The sequence below is a fragment of the Manacus vitellinus genome, unplaced genomic scaffold (assembly GCF_001715985.3).
Source record: "Manacus vitellinus isolate BGI_N305 unplaced genomic scaffold, ASM171598v3 scaffold_3_pilon, whole genome shotgun sequence".
Classification (NCBI taxonomy): Eukaryota; Metazoa; Chordata; class Aves; order Passeriformes; family Pipridae; genus Manacus; species Manacus vitellinus.
The window spans coordinates 8,045,419-8,070,073 of NW_021940535.1; the positions used below are offsets into that span (position 1 = coordinate 8,045,419).

Here is a 24,655-nt window from a genome sequence, read left to right on the forward strand (position 1 = left end):
TTTCCTCTCCCTGTCTCCCATGTATTCACTTCATTTATACTCAAGGGCTCGTTATCTCCCAGCATTCTGCAGGCTTTTTATCTCCCAGGATCCTGCAGGCTTTTTATCTCCCAGCATCATGAAGAGAGAATCTGTACTACTTCACATATCCTGTTCTAGGTGATTCTCTAAGCTTCTTTAGAAACTAAAAGGTTTGGAGTTATAATGAATTATATCTGTTAATATACAACGTAAATGCCCTAGGATATAGAGCAGGAATTAATTTTAAAATGTTTGCACTCTCTAAAACATCTTTCATCAAGCAACCTGTTTTCCAGACTAAAATACAATGTTTTAAGATACTATTTTTTTACAGTAAGATGACTGAAATGCTGGTTCAATGTTTTAGCCTATAAAGAAGAGGAATAACATAAAGTAGGGCAATTTTACGGCCTAATTAAACATTTCTAAAACATAACTTTTGATGACAGTAGTTCTGCCTATCCAAAACTATGCTCTGTCAGCTGTAGTTGAATAGTTGAGTTTAGTTTTGTATTGGTGTATGAAGTAAAAATCTCCATGAGAGTAACTTATGAGCAGAATGTGCCACTTGGAAATGTGTTGTTTAAATAGCTTCTCCTGTTAAGCCTGTGGTCTTATTAATTTGATTTTCTGCTTGCCTTTCAAGAGATTAAGTTTGACATCTGAAGAGTTAGTGTTAACTACTGTCCTAGAGATTGATTAATGTTCACAAAGCCCTTTGGACATGCTTGGCAGTTCCTCAGTTTGTTATGGCGATGATCTTGGATAAATACACTAACAAGCACTAAGGTTCAATGTTTCCTGAGCAGCTTGCACCCTGCCACATCACTGTTTTCCTTTTCTGTGAGTAGCAATTACTCACTTTGGTCTGTGTTAAAAGAGTATGCTTCAGCAGTTTTATTTTTATTCTGTCAGTCTGACTTTGGGACTCTAGCCCAGATCGTTAAAAACATAATTTACAGATTAAGACAATTTGTAAGGAGAGAAAATAATTTAGGTGGTTGCGGTTAGATAACTAAGGTGCAGTTTTCATGATGAGTTCATGACCTTTGCCTCACCAAGTCTAACTGGGTTCCAAGAGAGATTGTATTCACATGGAGTGGGAAGATTGGTGTTTCCCCCACAGACCACTATGTTGTTGCTGCTGTGCTTACTACTGCTGGTTGCCCATGGCAGACCAAGAATGGAATAGCAAGTGGGCTGTAGACATGCTAGGGGGTGTTCCCAGCCTGGGGTGTATTGCACAAGATTTTACCACTGACCAGTTTCTTCTTGCTCACATTTTACTTTCACAAAGTGGGGGGAAAAGATGTTATTTGGCAGTTTGGTTCATGTATGTATAAATATGCATCTTTTAAAGGAGATACACAGTTTGTAGAGATGCAGAAGGGGAGGGAGGAGAGGTGTAAGAGCTAAGGTGGGTTGTTCTATGTGGAGCTGTAGTAGTGGTGGTACTACACATATTTTCGAAAAAGTCGGGGACAGCTAGTAGGTGTGTATATCCCGGTTCTTGAGCAAGCATTGTAGTTTCAGCATAGCTCAGAACCAGATCTGACGTGAAAAATGAGTTGCCATTTGCTCTACGATGTGTGATACAGTGAATTCCCTCACCTTAATCACAGACAATCTTTTTTTTTCTTTTATTATTGCTATTGGTGTCCTTTCCCTCTTTGACTCAGTCTGTTACTTTGTTTGGCATATTATCTGGAATTGATTCAAAGCAAGTGGTTGAATTTAGAGTGCTTTTGTTCTATTTCATTTTCTGTAATGGCAGAGGAGCTGGGTGAGTTTAGCTCACTTTCTAGGTAGCTGGAAGTTTGTCCTCACAGCTTTCACACTTTGGAAGCTGGCCTGACTGCTTAGGCAGAGGTATCAGGCAGCCAGCGTGTCTCATACCACACCATGGGGGCACTGAAGGTAGCCTAACAGCCTGTCACAGAAGTGCACCAAAGGAGGCATCTCATATACAGACACCCTTTGTGTGAGTACAGAGGGTTTGTGCCAGGTCTGCATGGGTAATTCAGTTGTAGCCTTTTTTTTTTCTAATAGAAGAATGCCTTGGTACCAGGAAAAAGATTATTTTCCTCCCCGACTTGACTGTTGGTTTGTTGGCTTCTCCATCTGCTCATTCGGGTTTTTTTCCCTTGCAGTTGTCCTGATGTTGCTTACTTGTAAGATCAAATATCCCCAAAAATATGTTCTTTCCACTAGTTGTCTTACACAAAAGTGTAACCACATAGTTTCTTTCTGATTTTAATGCATAGGTCTGTGTGAGGGAGCAGGGAATGGAAGCTGCTTAGGTAGCAAGGGGGGACCTAAAACAATCTGTAGATTTCCCAGGTTACTGTTTGCAGTGTTTTTCCTGCAGGTTTTTGCAGACTTCTTTAAGTTTTGCTTACAGATGGAGGCTTAGCCAGCCTACTTAAAGCAGAGTTAATTTTAAGTGACCATTCCTCTCTTGTGAACCGAAACAGCATGGTCTGTATTTCAAATAATAACCAGAGTATATTCTTGGTGAAGTATCTCACAGAAGGTCTTTGGAGAGGCATGAGTTATAACCTGTAATGCAGTCTATGTAACTTTCTAATAAAGAAAATGAGTAATTAGAAGTAAGTGTGTGCTTTTTAGCAAAAATCCCTTCAGGAGGAGAAGCAATAAGCTGGTGCTCTAGAAGAGTCAAAGGGAAAAGACAACAATCCTGTCATGAAAGGCAGTTTCTCACTGTACTGATCCCACTTCTGACAGCTGTTTACCCAAATCTTCGTTCGCGAAGCCGAGCCATGATTTTGAGAGGGACATCAAGGAGATGCACAAGCAAAGACAGAACAAGTGTCCACTTCTGCACCCAAAAACTTCTGACCCCAGCCCTCAGAGTTCTGTGTCTGAGGTGCTGCAACAGTTATGAGAACACGTGCCAGAATATAGCATTTAGCAATAAACTTTGCCAATAGGTATTGTAGGGCTAGAAAGAGTGGTTACACAGTGTGACTGCCTTTATGCTAGTCTTTATAAACACCTACCTCCCCCGTTGCTACTCTCATTCTTCCTGATATGACTGGAGATACGGTTAAGCCTAGTTTCTCTGAGAGCATAGGAGAGAAAGGATGCAACAGGTGAAGGAACAGAGTATCAACATGCAGCAGATGTGATAAGATGCTTCCATTGATAGGTCTGAGCTTAACTGGCCTTCTGTCAGTGACACTACCTATTTCTGTTGGACTTCAAGCAGACAGTCTGTTGGCTTAGAAATTGTCAAAAATGCTTCTTTATATGATGGTTTGGTTCAGGTTTTTTAAGCTTTCACATAGCCATCATTGCTTTGTGTGCTTTGCAAGATGTCAGGAACCTGATAGGAACCTGACAGAGCAACAGCATTATCTTTTGTAAGAAGGTTTTGCATAGTATATTTGTTAAACAGTTGTCTGTAGATTTTGCTTTATATGTGTACTTCCCTCTTGTTCTATATGTTTACTAGAAGTGACCATAAAGACTTCATAGTCCCTAAGCAAATTTATCGCATTAATCAATTAACATTCTGATGATCTTAAAGGTCTTTTCCAACCTAGATGAATCTATGATTCTATATTGTTATTCAGGGATACTGTAAATATGCCAGAGCATAATTGCAGATCTATGCATGCCGATCTATGTCTTTTTTCCCCCAAAAGCCTTTTTTTTTGTATGATGAATACAAGCACTTGTTTTTTCATACCATTTCCACTCTCAAGGATTTTTCTCCTAGAAGTGCGTGACTAATTTGTATGCAGTGCTCCCTCACCTCTGAAGACAATACTCCAATTTATCCATCAGGTTTTAAAACTACACTTTCTTGTTGTTATTGATCACTGCTTTTTTAATACTGGGAGTAGTGAAGGAATGAAGAGGGAAGCAGAGTACTTTCCTGTTTCCCAACAGTGTGCTGTGACAGATTGTAGAGACAGTTCAGATTTATTTATAACTGGCACCTGTTTTGTCAGAAATAGAAATAGGCTGCTTTTGAAAGAGATGGGGTACCCTTATCAGCACGATGCTGACTCTTTGTAATCTTTGTCATTTCCTTGTTGCATATAAAAGCCTTTTTGGGAACTCTCCTCTTTGCTTTGGCTTTCTGTTTGCTTTTCCAAACCATAGTGTTCAGTCTTCAGGTCTGTTCTAAGCAGGAGAGGTGCAGTGAGGTCTCTCTATTTACTGAGAGTTGCAAAAGGAGTTATCTTTACAAAGTCAGCCTGCCTGTGTGGACACCCCTGTCTTCATTGCTTTCTTTCAGTTCACCATCAGCTCTGAATTGGCAGGGTGAATCTGCCAGGATATTGTTCTTCAGCTGTCTCCTTATTGCCACCTCTGAACTGCTGGATCTGTTGGTAGTGATAAGTGTGGGGCTTTATTGTCTTGTGCTGCAATAGTCAGGGTTCTTCTTCCAGCACTTTTATTTGGGACAATGAGAGAGGTGAATTTTTAAATAGCAGCTTCTTCATTTAATGATATTTTGGGGAGAGGAGATGTATTTCTAACACAGCAGCAGTCATCTTCAAAATGAATCTGGGTGAGTTACTGAAGAGCTTGGGGCTCCATATGCCATGAACATCCTAGTCCTGAAACTTCATGGAATCCTTGTTTCTCATTGCATAGTAGAATTTATTCTCAGCCTTGAGAAAGCTTGCAGACTGTAGGAAGCCTTTTATATGTGCTTTTTTTTCCAGTTTCCCTCTGTAGCTTCTTTATAAGTCTCATAGGTTCAGAGACATGGTGCTTTATGCTCTTATGAAGAGTTTGAGTTGGTAGTTTTTGCTGCACGTTTAACAATTTCATATTGTTTCTTTTCCAACTTAATATGTGATCAGGTAAGGGAAGACATTGAATGTCTCTTGTAGGTCTGTGTTGCTAGGTAATTTTGGCGGCTTTTGTTCTAATACCAGTGGAGTGTTCTAAAGACAACTTTTCCCTAGGAAAGAAAATTACATGATTGGCATCAGTATTACTACTTCGTTATTGCACTGACATTGCTGGTGACCTTCCTTGCCTTAAATTACATTTTCCCTATCACGTGTGCCAGAAAGGTAGCCAGAGGTTCAAATTATTGCCAGCAGACTACAACAATCAGCAGTATAGATAACTTGGCAATCACTGTAGTTCTGCAGTATTAGGTGTACTTTTTCCTATATGTTCTATATAGTGTTACTGAGAGAATTTTTGATTGTGTATAAAAATGGTCATGGCAGTAGTTATTTTTACTGTATTGCATCTTCAGGGAGAAGCATAAATTACAGTGCTTCTTCTCCTGAGAGCTAGTGAGAATTAGTTGCTCTTTGGTTCTTCTGTTACTGGCAAATAATAATCCCAGAGGAGGCTGTGCCAAGTGGAGATGATATTTCCAAGGTCCATATTGCACCCTTCATTTGTGGATCTTGCTGCACTTCTGAAAGTGCAGTGGATCTTTCCACCCGCCTCCTCTCTGATCAAATATTATCATCTCCATTCTGTGAAACTGGGGAAAACAACTGAGGGGATAAATGACTCACCGGAATTAAGCAGCAGCTCAGGAAAAGAAAGCACAGATCTCTCTGAAAATTCGATCCCATGGCTCCCAGGTACCTTTCAGACAGGGAGATATATTTTTGAACCCCTCTCTCCCTGGAACTTTGCAAACCAGTTTCCCAGGGTTCTGCATCACTGCATCCCTCATCTCAGAATCGTGCTGATGCTATTTCAGGATGCTTTTCTTGATGAGTTTCAGGGTGCACAAGATCTATTAATACCAACCCCAGCACAGAGGCTGACTCCTCACCACAGGTGTCTTGTCTGCCTCTAGGTTTGACAGCATTATTGCCAGGTGACCGTGTTTATGTGGCTGACTGAATAATGTGATTGATTTAGGCTGCCTGCCTGTTTTTGAAATATTTGAGAATACGCAGCAACCTTATCACTTTTATTTATTATCTACTTACTCAGATCTATTCAACTTCTTCTTTGTAGACCAATTGTACATCTGACATCTGTGAATGAGATGTCTCATTTGTGATTAGCAAATTATCTTTCATATACCTTCCCAATGTCATGGGTCCAACCTTCAAATTTACAGAAGAATGACCCTTGAAGTCACCTCAGCTTGATCCCCCATAGGATCATGCATGGATTTTGAAAATAATGGTTTGGGTGGTTCCTAATTTCAAACATTCCCTTCATGATAGATACGGCTTTCATACCAGTACAACCTTTTTCGTTTCTTGAATTCAAGAACTTCACAACAGAGGTCAGAATGCCCATATACCATTTTAAAGAAGTGATGGGGATGAGTAGTATCAACACAGCAGTTTAGCAGGATCAGAAGGAAAGCAGAGTTTTCTTAGGATCAAGGGCAGTACCTTGCTTAAAGAGGTGTATTACTGTGTCTCTGCCTGCTCTTTTACTTTTGGGGGAAGGGAGAGCTTATCTCTGTGTTACTCCCATGTATTCCATAAAACAAATTCTAAGATAAAAAATCATATTTTTTTTTCCTCCTTTTAGTGGAAACTAATTATAGATATCTACACGTAGTCTACATTTAACGTGGGGGTAAAATGTCGTGAGTCCTTCCAGCTGTTAGCCAGTTTCTGTTGAACTAGTGGCCTTTTGTTCTTACTGATTTGGACAGTGAGGTGACACAGCAGCCTGCTCTCTGGTCTGGCACACTGGTTCTTTCCTGGACTTTGTCCTGCATGTAGAAATCCCTGCTGTCCTATTCAGTTCACCACAGCAACTTTGAAGTTTAAATCTCTGCTGTACTTCAAGCCAAACACTTAGTGAAACATCACCACATAATCTGTGCCCTTTCAAGACAGGCTTATGCAGATATGCAAATACCTGACTGTTCTTGACACAGCTAAAAGAAATTCAACCCTGATGATGTTCTGTCTCATGGGAAAAGGTGTTGAGAGATAGGCTAAAAAATGAAGGTACAACTCTTTTCTTCTTTCTCAATTGATTTACTTTTCCTTGTTGTTTTCTACTAATCCACAGCAGAACAAGGTAACATGTCATATCTGTTTACTTCTCAAATAGTCTGGGGCATTTGAATGTCTTGTTGTAATTTAGGAAACAACTGACAGACAGAATTGTGTTGGGTGGACTAAAAGTATACACTGAAGGAACCATATAAAATCCCAGGTAGAAATTAGCTTTTTTTTTTTTTTGCCAGTGCAATTTAGAATGAGGAATGAACTAAATTTCTTCCTCTAAGTTCCAGCTATAGATCAGCTAGAAGCTGGAAGGACTACTTGTATCCTGAAAGGTGGCATATTGATCTACAGCTTAAAGAATTGTGCCAAGAAAGGAAAATCAACAAGATCTTCACCTGATTTATGTAGGCCAGGCATCTGTGACTTGCCTTTCGAAGGTGATCTCACAGAGGCGTAATTAAAACTTGATGATGAATAATCATGATGATTTGTGTCCCCACATTGCAGCCATGTGTATGTTTTTATGTGGTTATAAATTTGGTTAGTCCCTGAGAAAAAGAAGGTTAGAGAGTGCTGGACTTAAGGGCCAGAATTTTGCACACAGCTCTTATGCAGAAGGTCTCCAAATATTTCTAAGGCTGGACCTCTGTTTCAGTTTAGAACTAGTCAAATTGCAAGTTAGTGAAAAAATAAATTCAAGTACTTTTTAATTAGTAAATTGAACAGCCTCTAAATTTACTCACTCTGTAGAGAGAGGCAGTCCTCTGATATTAAGGATATTAAAGCCTCTGACTTGGGGCTGGAGAGAGTGGACCAAGACAGCAGTTTGTAACTCAGTCTTACTCTGGTCTCAACACCATACCAGTAACACAGTACCGCCTTTTCCTTCATCCTCATCTCACCTGTCAAAAGGAAAAGGAAAGTATTGGGGCAAGGGTTATCTTTCATTAGATATTTTAACACTCTGAGCAGAACATAGATGTGACCAGAGCTGAAACCTGAAGATTTTACATTGAATTGTATTACTTTGTATTATTTTAGATGGAATTTTCATAGCATACAAAAAACTACCATGGAAGTAGACCATGGATTTTCTTCTTTGCTATCCGGATGAGTGGGAATTTTGAAGGAGCTGTTTATCATTTGGTTTTGAATTATTCCTAGGATTTGTTTTTTACTTTAAGACATTGATCCTGCTTTTTAACAGGCCTAACTTTCTCCGTTTATATCAATAACAGTGATTTCTACTCTTCCATTTTGAGACTGAAAGCCATAAAACACAGTATTGTTGCCTACTTATAAAAAAAAGGTGGGGGGAGTTGGCATCTCTGATTCTGCATGCAGAACAGTCAACACAGTAGATACAGTTTGAGGCTGATTATCATAAGAAGCATGAGTTAGAACCAATGATCAATTTTCTGAGAATCCCTAGCCTTTGCATTAATTTTGATTTATTGATTTTTATGGGCAGGAGCAGTGAGAAACTCAGGCTTTGAGGAGGATCAGAAAGGCCAGTGCGTGTCGAGGGTTATTGCCTTGTTTCATGCTGTGATTTATACAGTGAAGGTACTGGCTGCATTCTTCTGCTTGGTGTTATTTTATTTCTTCTCATCATTATAGTATTTCATGACTTAAAGACAAGTGCCTTCTGAGAATCTGTTCTGTTGTGTCTCTGACATTTTTACAAGCTGAAGGTCTGATTATTGGAAGTGCTGAGCCCTTGGAGCTCCAGTGGAGTGAATGGAAGCTGAAGGTGCTCTGAAAAACATGCTTGAGGCATTTTATTCTTTAAAAGTGATTGAGTGGTTCCTCTTAAATGTAGGTCTCTGCTTTGACTAATTCCCCCTTGACTGCAAATCCTTTGAAGTAAATGGAGTTTACTTGATTACAATGAAACCTGTGCTCCAAATTTAATTCCTGTCCTTGCCACATAGCTGAAGAATTGATTAGTAAATCTGACGTTAAAATTAAGATTCAAATTTGCAATTAAGCTTCCGAGTTTTGCTTTATAATTTTAATATGGAATGCTAGGAAAGATCAGACAGCATTTTTCTTTGAGGGTTCAGGTGATTCTAAGCACAATTCATGTTCCTATGGCAGAATTGCTGGTGCAGTAGAGGTAACTAAACACACTGAAAGGGCAGTTTTGTGTCTAGACAAGGTACCAGGACCAAGTGTCTGCAGCTGGTGCAGGGAGTCAGCCTGCCTGAGCTATTCCCATTCTCTTGAAAAGAGTCTCTAATTCTCCAGTTCCACTGGGAGAAAGCAGATTCAACCTCAGGAAAGAGTGATTTATCCCAGTGCTTGATAATTCTGCTGTTCTTGCAAAGGAGGAAGTTTCCTAAGCAGTGGCTGTTTGATCCTAAAGTAAGGGAAGATGATGTTGTTCAGGCATGTGAGTGACTTCTGCCAAGTTCAAAGGAGCACTCATGCAGAGGTGAAAGCTGAAGCTGAGAGATTTGGGGACTAGGTATGTGAAGAAAGGCTTAATCAATTTTACTTTTTTTGTTATCTTTTTAAGAACATAAATAGGTAACCTACTCCGATGGCCCTGCAAGTCACAGCAGAGTTTAAAGATTCTTTTCAGTTCTTAGCTAAAGCCACTTCTGTTCCCAGGTTGCTCATATGTGCCCGGAGGCCAGCGTTTCTTTAGTCCTCAGTTTTTGAAAATTTATTCTTTGCTTCAGGAGACTCACAGCACACTCTTGCTTTTCCATTTCGTGATCCTCACTACAGTATTCTTTTTTTTTTTTTCTTCCTCAAAGCCAGTATTTGATTAAAGGAAGTTTGCGTGTTGTTTTTTGGTTTTGGTTTTTTCCTTTTTGTTATTTCTGTCTCAGATAAGGGACAGATTATAGAAGATTCGCTGCTTTTGTTTCCAGTTATTTTCAAAGAACAAGTTTAATCAGTTACATTCTCATCTTTATGTCTGTCTAGATTTCTCTGGTTACCTCTGTGATATATTCATTAGTATGGTACATCATCTGCTATGCCAGGAGAGCTTCATATTTCAGTGTGTACATTGATCTAATACTATTTTGTGAGTGATAGGATCTGGTGTTTGGTTTTCATCAGGCAAGATGGACCATACTGTTAGTAGTGGCAGAAGTTGTTTTGATGAGGAGATTTCTACTTTTTCCCTTTGTCCCTCTATCCTGGACTGAGCAGCAAAACTTGGCACAAACAAAAAACATTGAGAGACTACTCAGGCAAACAGGTAGTTGCTTCCTCTTGTTCGTGCTGTTGGTGTCTTACAGACAGGGTCTATACTGTGTTTTGTTGTCTTTAAGACTGTAGATCAAGGCTGGCTTTTCACGATGATGTTTTGACATCCCTTACTCTAAGAACTGGGATTTCACTCAGTTATGCTGTTTTTTTAAATTTTGTGGCTGATTGTATTTTATGTTTATTTTTTGAAGCTCCTGCATGTACATGTCTTATTCCACGCCCCCTTGTTTTTCTGTTTTTAGCCAGTGAGACCTGCAACGATTTCCATCCCATGTTCTTCACCCATGACAGATCGTTTGAGGAGTTCTTCTGTATCTGCATTCAGCTCTTGAACAAGACATGGAAGGAAATGAGGGCAACTTCAGAGGACTTTAACAAGGCAAGAAAAAGAGTGGGGTGGGAATAACTGGGTAGAATGATGAAACAAGACCATATATTTTCCCTAGAGGCACAGGGATTTACTAATTCCCATTCTGCTGAACGCTGTGGAGTTTTATCTGTTCGGATTCTTTGCATATCAGAATGCCAGCATTTAGAAAGTGGTGGGTAGGGAATGGGAGACATAAGGGAAGTTCATAGAACCTTTTCAGTCATATTGCACTGCAGACTATGAGACTACAATCCTGGCTTGAGGGGAAATTCTGCCTTTTTATGTTAGCAATATTATGCTGAAGTGCTGCAGCCTCCAAGGTTGTAAATAATGCAGAGAGAGTACTGCAGTGATAATTCTGTGCATCCCTTTCATTTCATGTGAGCACTAACAGGATAAAATATTCAAGAGTGGACACAATCATGACAGACTGCTGTGCAGTTTAGCCTGCTAAAACAAACCAAAAAACCCCAAACAACCAAACCCAAATAAATCAAATAAAAATCCAACCAAAATGCTCCTCAGTATCTCACCCTTTTTGTGGTAAGAATTTTGGAAGCTTCAGCCAATCTCCTCACCCTCAAAAAACCCATAAAGAGCAGGTCTGTCTTAATGGTCCTTAGACATCCTATTTTAACTGTCATGAGGCCGAACAGTATCTCTGACATTTTGTAAGAATGACAAACTCGTGCTTTTGTGGCCAACTGGCATCCTTATCTTTGTTGGGATCCTCTGACTGGATCTTCAGCTTCTCCCTGGGAGATGCTGGTTGTAGAACTATTGGTTGAGAATGAAAAGTGAGACTGATTCTCTGTGTCAGCACGTGCCATAGAAGCGCCTTGAAGTCACCAGATTCAAATGTTATGTGAAAGCCAGTAAGAATGATCATGCCTAACTTCTAATTGGAACTGTCTGTTATTGAAGTGGTCTCAATGTCCATTTTCTTCTGCAGAGTGAAGGTGAATTCTTAAGTCATGGTGAGGAATAACCTTTGCTGAGTTCTTTCAGACAAGTTAGTTGGCAGCAGTACCAGGGCCCTGGCTAAAGAGAGAAAGGAGGTCCAAAGTGCATTCTGTTGTAGCTAGATGACCTAGAGGCTTGTTCTTGCATGGAATTTCTGAGACACTTCTCTTATCTAGTGATCTAGGAACACAGAAGGAGCAATAGCAAGATAATTCACTGAACAATGTAGGATTGTTGAAATCAAGAGCTTAAAAAAGCAACTCTTAAAAGACTACTTCATAATATGTAATTGTTTTAAATAAATGTATTAACAACTGCATGTTACTTACAGGCCTTCTGTCTGTAAACATGTAGACAAGTTGAAGGACTTGTCTACATAATTTCCCACAACTTGAGTTGAAATATTATTAGTAATTCTAGGGGATTCAGAAAAAGAATGATTTAATTTCTGATAACAGCCCAGACCACCCTAAAAAGAAAACAAAGAAATTTACTTTGCTGTGTTAGGCATTGTTGTGGAGATTCATGGGAGATAAGGTAGTTTTTTTCTCTGATCTGACTAATTTGCTATTTGTGTTTTCTGTTACTGAAAAATTCTGCAACTTCACCCATCAGTTCTTTCGAGTTCAGCAAGATTGGCAGTAGGTCTTACTGCATGTGTCATTGAAGACACAGGAAACTCTGTGGGGCAAATCTGAAACATTTGCCACTGGGCTATTAGGATTTGTGTCTGGTGGTGGCACGATGGTGCATGGTCCTGGTCCCAGGATCTCTGCCTGCAGAAATCACTCTTGATTTTGTAACTGTTTTCATAAAGGGGAGGAAATGCTAAACTATTGAGACTCTCATTTCTAACAGTTCTGTAATTATTTTCTGTTTATCTAAATCCTTTCTTAGAGTCATAAGGAGATTTTTGCGCTCTTACCCACTTCAAATGACATGTGGTGGGGATGTGCATTACTCAGCTGATAAACGTCTAAAGGGATCTGTGAGTGAAGCAAACAGCGTTGTTTTGTGGGCTTGTGAAGCACTTCAGGGTTTATATAGTGGTTATATAGTGGTACCCAAGGTTTACCCATCTGCTTGGTAGGTGACGGCTGCCAGTGCCAATGGCTTTACCAAACTTAACACCACCATTTTTAATCCTTACCTGACAAGAGGCATTGGTGATCACTGCTCGTTAGTATCCTATCTGCATCTTTCCTGTGTGCTAAGAGTACCTGTTTCTAGGCAGACACTTTTGAAAACTTGGCAGCCAAGGGCCATGTGGACCTGGGGAGCATTCAGCCCATACTTTCAGAAGTGAATGGGAAGAAACAGACCTCCCAAGATGCAGTAGCTTAGTTGCTGTGTGTAGGGATAGGTACAGTTTTGGAAGTATTTGTAACAGAAAGCTAGAACTGGTCTTGCTTAGGAAGACTACAAAATGCCTTCTCAAATATGTTAGGTTTTTTTTTCCCCTTCCTTCTATATTTCAGAGAAAGTCGCAGGGAGAAGCTATGAGCAAGCTCTCTCTCTCCCTGGTATGCACAGAGATAACGTGTTTGCGACATGTACAAGGCCTCCTTGGGCCAGAGAGGGTAGGGCAGGAGAGAGAGAAGATAGAAAAAGCCTTGGAGGAGGCAGAGCCTTGCCTTTTTTTCCCTGAGGGCCTGGTGTGCAGCATCATTAAGAAATGGTCCTTGCATCTGAAATGGACCTTTTTTTTTTAATCCTTCCACTGCCTTGGCATTCTTGGGAAGAATACCTGCGTATGTTTTACCTTACACTGTGAAAAAAAAAATCTTCTGTCTTCTCCATGTGTTACTATTTTTCAGTTTCAATAACTTGATTGTCATGGTAATGTGTAAAACACCACTTTGTTATGGTTTACTACCCACCTGGCTGATGGGATCGTTCGTTTTATTCCTTCCTCCTTCCCTTCCTCCCCCAAAACCTGCAAAACAAATTTGGACACTGAGTATATTGGATGGTAAGTCTTGAGACCTGGAGATTCTGCCAAAAATTTAGACCACTTCCTTTGATCTTTAATCATACTTGAAGAAAAAGGGCTTTTAGCTTAGTTTTAAACTTTTGATTAATCACAATTGCTGGTATGTTAAGGGTCTGTAGGAGGTCTGTGTGCACATACAGAGATTTATTTCCTCCTCTCTTGCATTGGGGAATGACAGACACTAAAAGAGGTGAGGTGATTGAATGTTTCCCCTCAGGTTTTAGTGCCTGTTCTCAAGGGTTTTTTAAACTACATATTAAGACTTTCTTTTGATGACAAAATGGCATACTGTGCCATCATGGTTCTTCAATTCATGTTGTGGAGATTTCATATAGATTTGTTCATTTATAAAGTTTCAAAAATAATTAAACCAGGACTTTGCTCATAGTTGGAAGAATTTTATGGTGTTTTAGTGAAACATTTATGGTCTCATGCTTTGTTCAATTTTTATTGTAACAGACACATTTTGTGAGCTCTTGCATTAGAAAAACTCCTTTGATCCCTTGTGGTGATAGTGTGATAACTGTCAGACCTAAAATCTTTATTGCAGTCTCTCTATATACTAGTAGATGTCTGAATAGAATAATTTAGACAGGCAACTAAGCTTATATTATGCTTTTGTAACATTTTAAGACATACATAATTCATGTCTTGTGAGTTTCCTAGAGAAATTAAGATGCAGTTGTGTAGAGAGACATGCAAGTGGCAACAATTCCATTTGAAACCTTTTTGTTTTTATATGAGCCTACAGATGATCAAAGGACACTTTATAAGTTCTGTCCTCCACAGTCATTTGTGAGCAGAGAGCATGGTTTATGACTTTGAAAATATAATCTAGTCTCCAAGCTTTACATAATTCTATATGTTTTATTGCAGCAGAAGAAAGCGTTGTGTATTGATTTTTGGAGTCAGTGCTGACTGTAAGAAAGCTGGACTGAGTTATCTCTCACTCCAGCATCTAGAAACCTTCATCACCATGCCCATTTAAATAGGTGCCCATCAGTCAGTTTTCCCTCACGCAGGGATCACCTATGCTCTGCTCAGGGTAATCAGGCTCTGCTGCCACACAGACTAAGAAGTACTTAAATTGATTCAGGGTTTATCGTTTATTTTTAATATGATAATAGGTGGAATTCAAAGTACCTGCCCCACAGTAAAATTCCCCCCTGGGGCCAAATGAAAGCATACTCCCAAAGAAAAATTTTTTATTGATCCCCACTAGTTGTTCTTAAATAAATGCACCTGTGTTGCTCTAATGAGGATTTTAATTGAGATCACTATCTTTTTAGTGATCTTGTTGTAAAATACACATATTGCTTCTTGGCGTACAAGGAGACAGCAAGTAGGACATTATGTAGGGGACAAGATTATCCTCTTACTTATGGTTTCCAGAGGTTTCAGTTGGCTGCTTTTTGTACCTTTGAAGTTCACATACTAATAGGAGGAAGGGTGAGCAAATGTGTTATTTTAATTGCAGGACCAGCCATAGCTTGTCTTATTAGACCTGAAGAACAGTATGAACAATTTGCTAATTCTGTACCTAGTGTAGTGCCATCTTAAAAAAGCACATTAAGAATAAAAATAACTGCTCCCAGCCCCAGCGTGGAAGGAAAAACACAAAATTTTTTTACTCACCTGGGAAAGTGTTGAAGCTGCGTTGTAGAAAATGGGCACAATGTGGCTGCTTTTATTAGTATATTAGCGTAGTTTTAGGTTTTTAGATGGCCAAAAATGACTACTCAAATTATCATTTCAGCGTGGCTAAAGTTAAGTATGAGATGCCAAAACTGAAAACCATTGAAAGTACTGTGGTGTACGACACTTGAAATCAGAATCTACCGTATTCACTAAAACTACAGTTTTAAGGAATAGGAAAGTGGGATGAGGTTGGCTAACGCATTTTTCTCATTACTGGGCGATCTAGTTTATTTGCCCTCTGGACATGTGTTTGAGATCATCATGGTATAAAACATGAGCTTTTAAATGTTTTATGAAAATTTATTTTGTAATAAGAATATATTTTTAATAATAAGAATATAATATATATAAAATATATAAGAATATAATAATAATAATAAATATTTTGTAATAAGAAAAACATTCTCAGAAAACTCAAAACCCTCTGGTTTCAGCATTCAGCTAGCATTCATTTCACAGTGGCAGACCTGGGTATCCTAAGGAACTGCCCCTGTGGTATCTGGCTGTTTCAGTGACACACCAAGCTGCATCACTGGATCCCCCTGCACCAGTGGGGTCTGCTCAGCAAGATGATAATTCCACTGACAGGTATACACATAATAAACTGCCTGTGTGGTAATCAGAAGAGTAGACATTGCTCACAGCAGCAACAGATGCAAACAATAAATGCCCTACGTGAGTCCTGTAATTAAATAGCAAGGCAAACACTGAGGCATTTGATAACCACAAAAGATGTTTATGGCTCATGCTCAGACCCTGCAAACATTTTTCGTTGCTCGCTGACAAGATAACAGAAAAGGTAACCAAGCATAACATAAAAATGAAAAATACTATTTCCTTTCTCAGTGGCAGTTTGGAAATGCCATTCCACAGGTTTCTCGCAGCTTCTCTAGTGTTGTCACGCTTTTGGCAGCTGTAGGATGAATGATTGTGTAAGGCTAGGTTCAGAATATGACTAAATGTTCAAGGGCAAGCTCTTAAGAAGCATACTTGTCTGAGTTGTGAAACACACGTTTGTGTGAAAATGTGTTGTGGGCCAACACCACCATTAGATAATGTGTTATCCCATGAGGAAACAAAGGTCTAGAGGGTCATTTTGAGAGGGTCAGAGCAGCAATGTGGCAGAGGAGATGTCACTAGCTTTGCTGGGTCCTCTGCAAATTAGGGAGACATCAGGAGCAGACTGTGTACAGATCCTGACCGAAATGCCCCCCTGGCTGCAATTTCGTTGTTCTAATGCTAGTCCCTGCCACAGCAGCTCTGTGCCTGACCTGGAAGTGGCAGGGTTTTGCCGCACTCCTGGAGCAGCAGCAGGTCCCCAGCACGCTCAAGTTATCCCCTCTAGTGGCACTAACAATATCCTGCACTTTTCTCCTCTTGCAAGCTTGACCAAGCTTTGACAAACCACATTTTACAGTAAGGAGGGAAAGGCACCCACATTCGAAGTACCTTGGCAGTGAAGCAGCTACAGGGTCAAAATCAGAACCAGGATATCTGGCCACTTGCTCCAGCCTCCTTCATCACCCTGCCACAGCTACAGCAGCAGCTCCAGCCCCAGACCGGTTCTTTCTCTGTGCCCCTCTTTCCACACACTGCACTGCACAGGGATGCTTGGAGAAGGATGGCAAGTAATAGCTTCAGGAATGGGAAGAAACCATTACCTCAAACAGGAGAAAAATTAATACAGACAAACTTGAAAGTAAAATCCTTTGGTCAGTCTGTAAATCTGTCTGTCACCTCCTTTTCAATTCAATGGAAGAAGGAAAAGGGATGGTAAATACCTTCTTCACGGATACCCTCCAAAGCATTATTGTTTTCTTATGGGTCTGAAGTATATGAATTTACCTTCTTTTGGGAGAAGCTTTGGAAAGCTGTTCTATTTGTATTTTACTAGTGGGAAATGCCAGGCTAGTGGAATGATTGCACCTCTCTGTTAGCTTTATTACACCTTCCCTTGAGAATGCTTTGTTTGTATCAGTCAGGGATACTGCAAATAAATTATTCTCACACAGAATGAATTCAGTATTCCCCAGGCTGGGGCAGATTAGCACAAATTAAATCCCAAATTTTCACACCTGAGGCCAATAGCACTTTATTAGCTTTTATGGGAAACAGAAAATTGCTATAAATATATTGTATCATTAATTGTGTAATGCATGAATTTATTAAAAAATTATAGCAATTAACATTTTGCAAGTCTACTGCATAGCTTACACAGAAAATGAGACTTTTTAATTGAAGAAAAAAAGCTCCCTTCAAATACAGTAGAAATCCTTTAGAAGAGCAAAATTGGGGTGCAAAAAGATTGTTAGGTCTATTCCATTAGCAGACCCTTCCTTACGAATGGTCTGTTTTAAGCAGTGCAGTTTAATGTGATGTAGGAAGAACCTGTTTAAGACTTTTCCCTGGCATTTGGTCAGTGTTTCCTCTATGCTTTTTGTGGCCTAGGTACTCCAAATGTGTGCCTTCATTGGCTGCTCATTTCAGAATGGTTCTGTTTAGTCTTCTCTGTCTCTGTGCATTTATCTACATCTGTCAGGTCTCCAAATGTGTCCCATTGCATTTGTCAAAGACACTTTATTACTCGTCTGTTGCTCCTGGCTGCAGGAACCTGAGAAGGGGTGTTTAAGATGCTAAAAATGCAGCTTTCCTCTTACTGAGGCATCAGTCTGTAAAAATCAGATTAAAGTATTCATACTCCAAAGGCTGGGACTGTCAAGCTCAAAGGGACTGAACAAGAGTATTGCATTTTTAAATCTAGTTTGTTGTTTCCCTTTGAAAATTTTTCGGTCTGAACTAGCATTGTCAAGAATGCAAATGCATTTTAAAAAATTAATTTGTGAAATGTAAGTTGCTAGGCTGCTTAATGAAGCAGTAAGGAGCCACACTTGCCCTTTTTCTGCACTCTGTAGCTTATGAACTATTTTTTCAAGTTGAAAGACTTTTTTCATTTAAAACATATCTTTACTATTTTCTGTCTTTGCCACAAGGCTTTGAAAGTCTTTAGAAATAGGGTCATATGTAGTTAGAGCTGAACGATCCTTCTCCAGTGATCACATATGCAATGATTTCATGGAGGGCATAGTCTTAAAAGGAAAAGCATTTTAAATCTTGAATTCTGTCCTTTCTGTCCATTTATATGCCAGGATGGGTATGCTAACAAATAGAAGGATTCTTCAGGCCAAAAGCAAGGAAGAAATGTCTCAACAAAACATCTGCTATTTAAAAAAAAAGAAAGAAAAAAAGGAAAAGAGCATTTTAGTGTAATCCATTCCTTGGCCAGCAGCTTGTCTTATCCTTTCCTCAGTGATAAAAGTCGCTGTTCATGTGAAATCTCTTATTTGTGGAAAACTTAGCCACCATTGGCAGAGTGGATTTTATCCCCCAGGTTTCTAGTGAACTGTGTGTGTTACTGTAGAACACATACGGGTCTATGTAACACCCTGGAGATGGCAATTTTTAAAACTGCTGGTACTTCGTATTTTCAAAGCTCTCTTCATTTTCATCTCTGTGGGTGCTGATCAAACCAATAAACTTCTCAGCCTTCAAAAAGATGATTGAGTGGAAAGCCTGGTATCCAGAGGAGAAACGTTGAGTGTGGGTTATCCATGCTAACCGCTTTTTTTCTACTCCATAGAAACCTTTTGCACTGGAAAAAAAAGTGCCTCACTTCCATGTAGAGTGTGTTAGCTGCCGAGGGAAATGATACAACCTAACTGCAATTGTCACCAAAACAGCATATTTTGTGACATTGCCCCTGTCATTCCTGTCTAAAAGTGTGGATAATAATGAGATCCCAGGAACCACGCTTGTCTCTGTATTTTTATTTCTTCTTTCTAGGATATGTTTTTGTAGTACACTTAAATCAGAAGTGCATGGCATATGGCTTTTTGCTGCATGAATTGCTGGTGATGTGAATGTCAGTGGGCATATAATACCAGATTTTCATTTTGTGAATTACAATGCATGGAATTCAGCCTGAGAGCTCCCCAGACTATAGACCTTATTATAGGCAAATAAAAAAGGGAGGGAAGGGGGGAGAGGTGATATCTCGGAGATTTTGTTTCAATTGAAATGAGGTTATCGTGGTGAATGATACAGCTGACAATGAGATTTTTATAGCCTCTCTTGGAGTAGCAGAAAAGCTTGTATTATTGTTGGTTGGCGTTAAGTAATTGTAATCTAAATAGCACAGTGGTTGAAAAGAGCAGCAGAAATCTTTCATACATGTCTCATAAGCAAAACCGGGGTGCTTTGTTGCCTTTGTCTCATCTGTCCTTATACAAATGTCCTTCATTGTTTGCAGTTTACATCTCATGTATTGTCTTGATTGAATACGTCAGTCACCATTAAAAAGGCATTTGCCAGTCAGTCACTGCTGCTGCTTGTCTCTATTTTTAGCACATGAGGTAACTGCCCAGCATTTGACAAGCTGATCCTGCTACCCGATGCACCAGTGTAAATTAAGGTTGGCTGTGATAGAGGCATATGGGAGGGGAGGGCTGCTGGGAGCCGGCATGAAAGGAAAGGACGGTGCGTGGGTGCAGATGGGCTCTTCTCTCCTTTACCCACACCAGCTATTTCAAGCCATGTCTACACCATGCACATGGGGCCAACAGAGATGGCTCTCTGTAGGTTACCTAGGGCACCAACATTGGGGAACCTATAGCACAGTTAGTTTGAAAAGCTTTCTTAGGTGATCACAGGCTAAACTGGGCCTTGGTTTGCTAATGTGAGCTGTCTTCAAGTTCCCAGACACTGGATGAGTGGCAAAATAGAGGAGGGTAGGAGGTGAGGGGTTTAGCACGTACTTTCTGAAAGGTGACTGAAAGGTAATTTATTGAGAGGCTCCATCTCAGTTCCTCAAGTTACCTTTATATGTCAGTCATACATGAGCAAGCAGAGAAGCAAGGCCCCTTGTAATACATAGGAAAGCTGAGGAATATCACTTTATAAGCTGAGCACAGGAATGGAAAGAGATTTGATGCCAAGTAAGTGTATTGACCCAAACACCAGAGAGAGGTAAAGGAACAAATACCAAATTCTGTGTCAGAATCCTTGAAAAGACATTTGTGTAGATGATTACAGATCTTGCCATGTCAGTTGAAGATACCGTGCCATGACCATGAAACTGAAATGCTCAAGAACCATCCTTGCATCAAGAATGTCAAGTATGCTTCTAGAAGAGAAGCATCTGGGGAAACAGCTTTCACACATGCTTTGAATTTTATGGTAATTTTTCTCTCTGGAGACTTATCTTCAGATTTCAAGCATCAGTTTTCTGTCTTAGGGAAATGACTTATCCTTCTTGTGTTGCTAATATGAGAACTTCATCAGCAAGAACTTAAAAATTGCAGTTGTATCCATTCTGCTTGAATAGTAAATGCTTCCTAGTCCTTTTTGTTGTACTTAAACAGTAGTCCAAAGGAAACTACACATCTCGTCATATCATTGTTACATTATCGGACTCTTCAGAAGCAATTGATCAGCCCTTCATAGTGAAGTCACAAAGCAGAAAAATGAAACATCCTTGTTTTTGTAAAATCAGATGTGTGAGATAAAGGATGGAATCTCATATCTGTCAAGATTTTCAGATCCCTTCCAAGAACTCATATCTATATAAGTTACGGATCTGGAAGTTGTTAAAGGGCTGTTTTATTCTCAGTGATGTTCTTTTCTCTTTTTTTTAAATATGAATTGATCTGATTGTCATATAACTGATTTTTTCAAAAGCATATATGTAAACTAGTGACTGCATGTAGAAATCTTACTGGATTTCTTTCTCCATTCTAAGTGAACCTTCCTTTAGCTTCTCTCCCTGTTCAATACTTCAACCAGAATTATTCCCCAGACTTTTCTTCTGTCTGTCCTCTTTCCTTGGAGCAATGGCATGGCTCATAGCACTTCTACCTGTCTTAAGGATGGTGTTAATAACTTTTCTCACCTTCTAGCTGGGGATGCCTGCTGACTAAGGCATCAGAAAAGACCCTTTGAGGTTGTAGAATATTGGAAGCCAATTTGTAAAGCCAGGGTAGGGGTTATTGGCAGCTCTGTATTTTCAGCAGTAGTGCAAATCTGAAGGCCACTCTTAAAATTGTAGTCAAAATTACACGCGCAATCATGTTTCTTATTCCTAAAAATTGAACTATATGGACAAAAAAAGTCTTACCTCACAAGTAATGGTATAAAGACAACATTTTAATAATGATGGCAGAGAACTGGATATTATTTTATCTAGCCTAATTCTGCATACAGTGGGCTGCAAAGTTTAATTTATATAGAGAATAAAGGTGTCTCCACCAATCTGGGAGATAAATCTCAGGCAGAAGGTATGGTGTGTGTGTGTGTGTACCTTGAAAATGGTTTCAGTTAGATACATGGCCTAAATGGCCCTTCGCTGTGTAAAGTCTTTAAAGTACCAGCTAAAGCAAAATCTTTAAACTGGTGGTTCTACTTGACGAGAAAAGAAAGAAAATATCTCCATAAAACTTATTTAGCTTTGCATGGGCTAGGGGTTTTTTATTGCCTTGTTGCTTTTAAGCTCCAGAGAACAGGATGTTTCATAGCTGCTCAATTTGCTTTAGTTATTATCATTTGAAAGAGTTTGATGATTCTAATTTCCTTCTCTACGCTTCTTGATTTTAGTAGACGTTTCTCAATTTTAGTAGTAGAGTAACACTTCAGTATCCTGTGTTGATTTTTATGATGGCCAAGGCTTTGATATTAATTTCTTCTGATATTTTCTTTGATATTAAAAGCTGAGGATGTGTGGTTACCAATGCAAACTGAGGACTCAGAAAGATGAATATAATTCTAAGTGCTTGCTTGTAGGATGGTTGGTGAGTTGATGAGTACCATGAATCACCAGTGCACCCTTGTGTGATGTGGACTAACTACATGCTAGGTTACATTAGCTAAAGCATAGCTAGCAGGTCAGAGGAAGGAATTATTTCCTCCAACTTGGCCTTTATGAGGCAGCAGGTGGAAGACTGTGTCCAGTTTTGTGCCCCAGTAATGGAGAGAAATGAAGCTAGTCCAACTAAAGGGCATCAATATGATTAAGGACAATGGACCACGTGGTATTCAAGGGGAATATGAAGGAACCAGATTTGTTCATCCTACAAAAGGCTGGGCACATGAGGGTGGATCCAGTTGTATCTTCTTCCATTGTTTGAACAAGAAGCTGAGAAGATGCACACCCTTCTCAGAAGTACACAGTGAAAGAAGAAAAGTGGTGCAGCACTGGAACCAATTGCACAGAGAGATTATGGAATCTTCATCATTGGAGAAACTCAAAACTTGCCCAGACTTGCCCTGAGGAACCTGACTTAAGTGTGAAGTTAGCTCTGCTATGTCTGCAGGACTTCATGATGCCTAGAAATTTCTAACAACCTGAATTATTTTGTAGTTTTATGTGTAAAACGTATTTTCTAATGTTAATTTTTCCTAATGTTAAATAAAGTGTGAAAGATCCTTGTAACGGATTCAGCAGCCACTTTAAGAAGTCAGGCTTTCCCCATGAACTGCAGTGATCCCTTTGAAGCAGTTTAACTTGTCAGCTCTGACAACTGAGCTGTTATTACTCAGGGGCATTTAAGCGCCTTCAGAAATTTCCTTCAGAAATTGAAAGCATTTCCTCAAATTGTTCTTGCTAACATTTACAAAAGTATGTTTTACTAAATATTTACCACTGGCTACTACTGCAGCTCAGCTGACATGGTGATTTGTCTAACTCATTAGCATATTTGAACCCTAATACTAAAGTAGGCCTTGTCTGTAGAAATTGCAGAGCAGTGTTTGGCTACTAGTGGATTGGTTTGGGGGGTCTCATTGTTTTGTGGTTGGTTGTAAGGTTTTTTTGTTTGTTTTCTTTCTAAATACTTGTCTTGTACACAAACCTTTGTTGTAGCTGAAGCCATTGCTTACAGGTTGTAGCTTTAAGTGCAAGCTGTCATTTCCCCACCATGGGAAATTTCAGGTGTTTCTTTTAAGCACAGGTTTATGACCAAAGAACACCACTTAAATCGGCAGAATATACAAAGGGTTAAAAAGAAGAAAGGAAAAGTGATGTTAAGTGATTTTAATTGGATAACAAGAATACATAAATTATGTCTTGCTGCCTGTTGCTTGGCAAATTAGTGGTAGAGATGAGAAATTAGCCCACACCTCACTTGTCAGTACTTTAATGACAAAACAACCACATCTTGGTTTCTTTTCTTGTGTCCTGATACACAATTCTCTTAGCAAGTAGACTTGGGTTTTTTTTCCTCCATAGTGGAAGCACCTTCCACATTAAAGCAAAATATTTTCCCTTTGTTTACATCCTTTAAAGATTAAAGTAATTAAGTGGTTAGATACAGTGTTTGCTGCATTGTTTATGTAAATGGCTGAAATGAAAATGTGTGGCAATTTGAGATAGTAATGAGAAGGATGAAGATAAAATGAAAGGATGGCATTCACACTGTCTTTGTGCACAATCTCTCATGCGGAGACTTATAAGCAGTAAAAATTTAAGAGCAATTACAAAAGAATCAGAGCTGTCAGAAATTTTGTTTTCCTCTCTCTTCAAATGATCAGGAAGACTATAGTAATAAATTACAAATTTAATAATCAACTAGTATTTATCAGTATGTGTGTATGTGAGCACAGCATTTGTGATTACCAAGGCAAACTAGGGCAACACTATGCCCACAATAAGCCCAGCACTGCAGCTGGCTTTGGGTGGGTAGGCTTCTGCAGCTGCCACAGGTGGTACAGATACTCTGTGTTGGGCAGGAGGTCCACATGTAAGACAGGACCTTGAATATAGAAACCTGTACATTCATGGTGCCTGGCTTCAGGACAAGTAGCAGTGCTATTATTGCTAAGGAGAGACTATGCCTCCAGCTTTCTGGAAAAAAAGTTCCCCACTGCCCAGATATGAAAATTAGTTTCAGGCTTACACTGAAATATTGAACACCACTAGACAGGATAACAGCTCAGGTGTGGAAGGCAGTCAGACCTCCAGATCTCACTGCAGGTTACAGCTCGAATAGAAAGGTTGTCTACAGTGACAGTATTAAAAAAAGAGTTACAAAAAAGCTTCCAGAAGCTTTGCATACTACAAAGCAAAGATATTCTGATTAAAATAAAAGGGCTGCAGAGAAACCAAGAAAACCAGCAAATCCCTTCTTTCTATTTTTCCAGATAGTACAAAGTGTTATTTTAAAATAAAAATATATATTCAGAAATTAAAAGAAGAAAAGCAAGCAGAAAAACTGTGCAAGCACCATTAAGCTGCAGAAATTTCCCTTGGACACATTGCAGTACCTTTTCAAAGCAGCATATGGGGTTTATTCTGGTGACTCTAATTTTAACATGAATGGGAGTCACGTGGAACACTCTTGGCATACTGCTTTGAAAATATATCCCTGCACGATTAAGGAAGACTGAAATCTTTCTAAACAT

General features: G+C 39.4%; 1 protein-coding gene across 1 annotated transcript in view; it reads left to right on the forward strand.

Annotated features, from left to right (window-relative positions):
• The window catches only part of ELMO1 (engulfment and cell motility 1), a 314,729-nt gene that overhangs the window by 198,280 nt on the left and 91,794 nt on the right, over nucleotides 1-24,655 (forward strand). Inside the window, exon 17 of the mRNA XM_018075779.2 lies at nucleotides 10,427-10,563. Coding sequence (XP_017931268.1) covers nucleotides 10,427-10,563 — 137 coding nt within the window. The remainder of the gene's footprint in view (nucleotides 1-10,426; nucleotides 10,564-24,655) is intronic.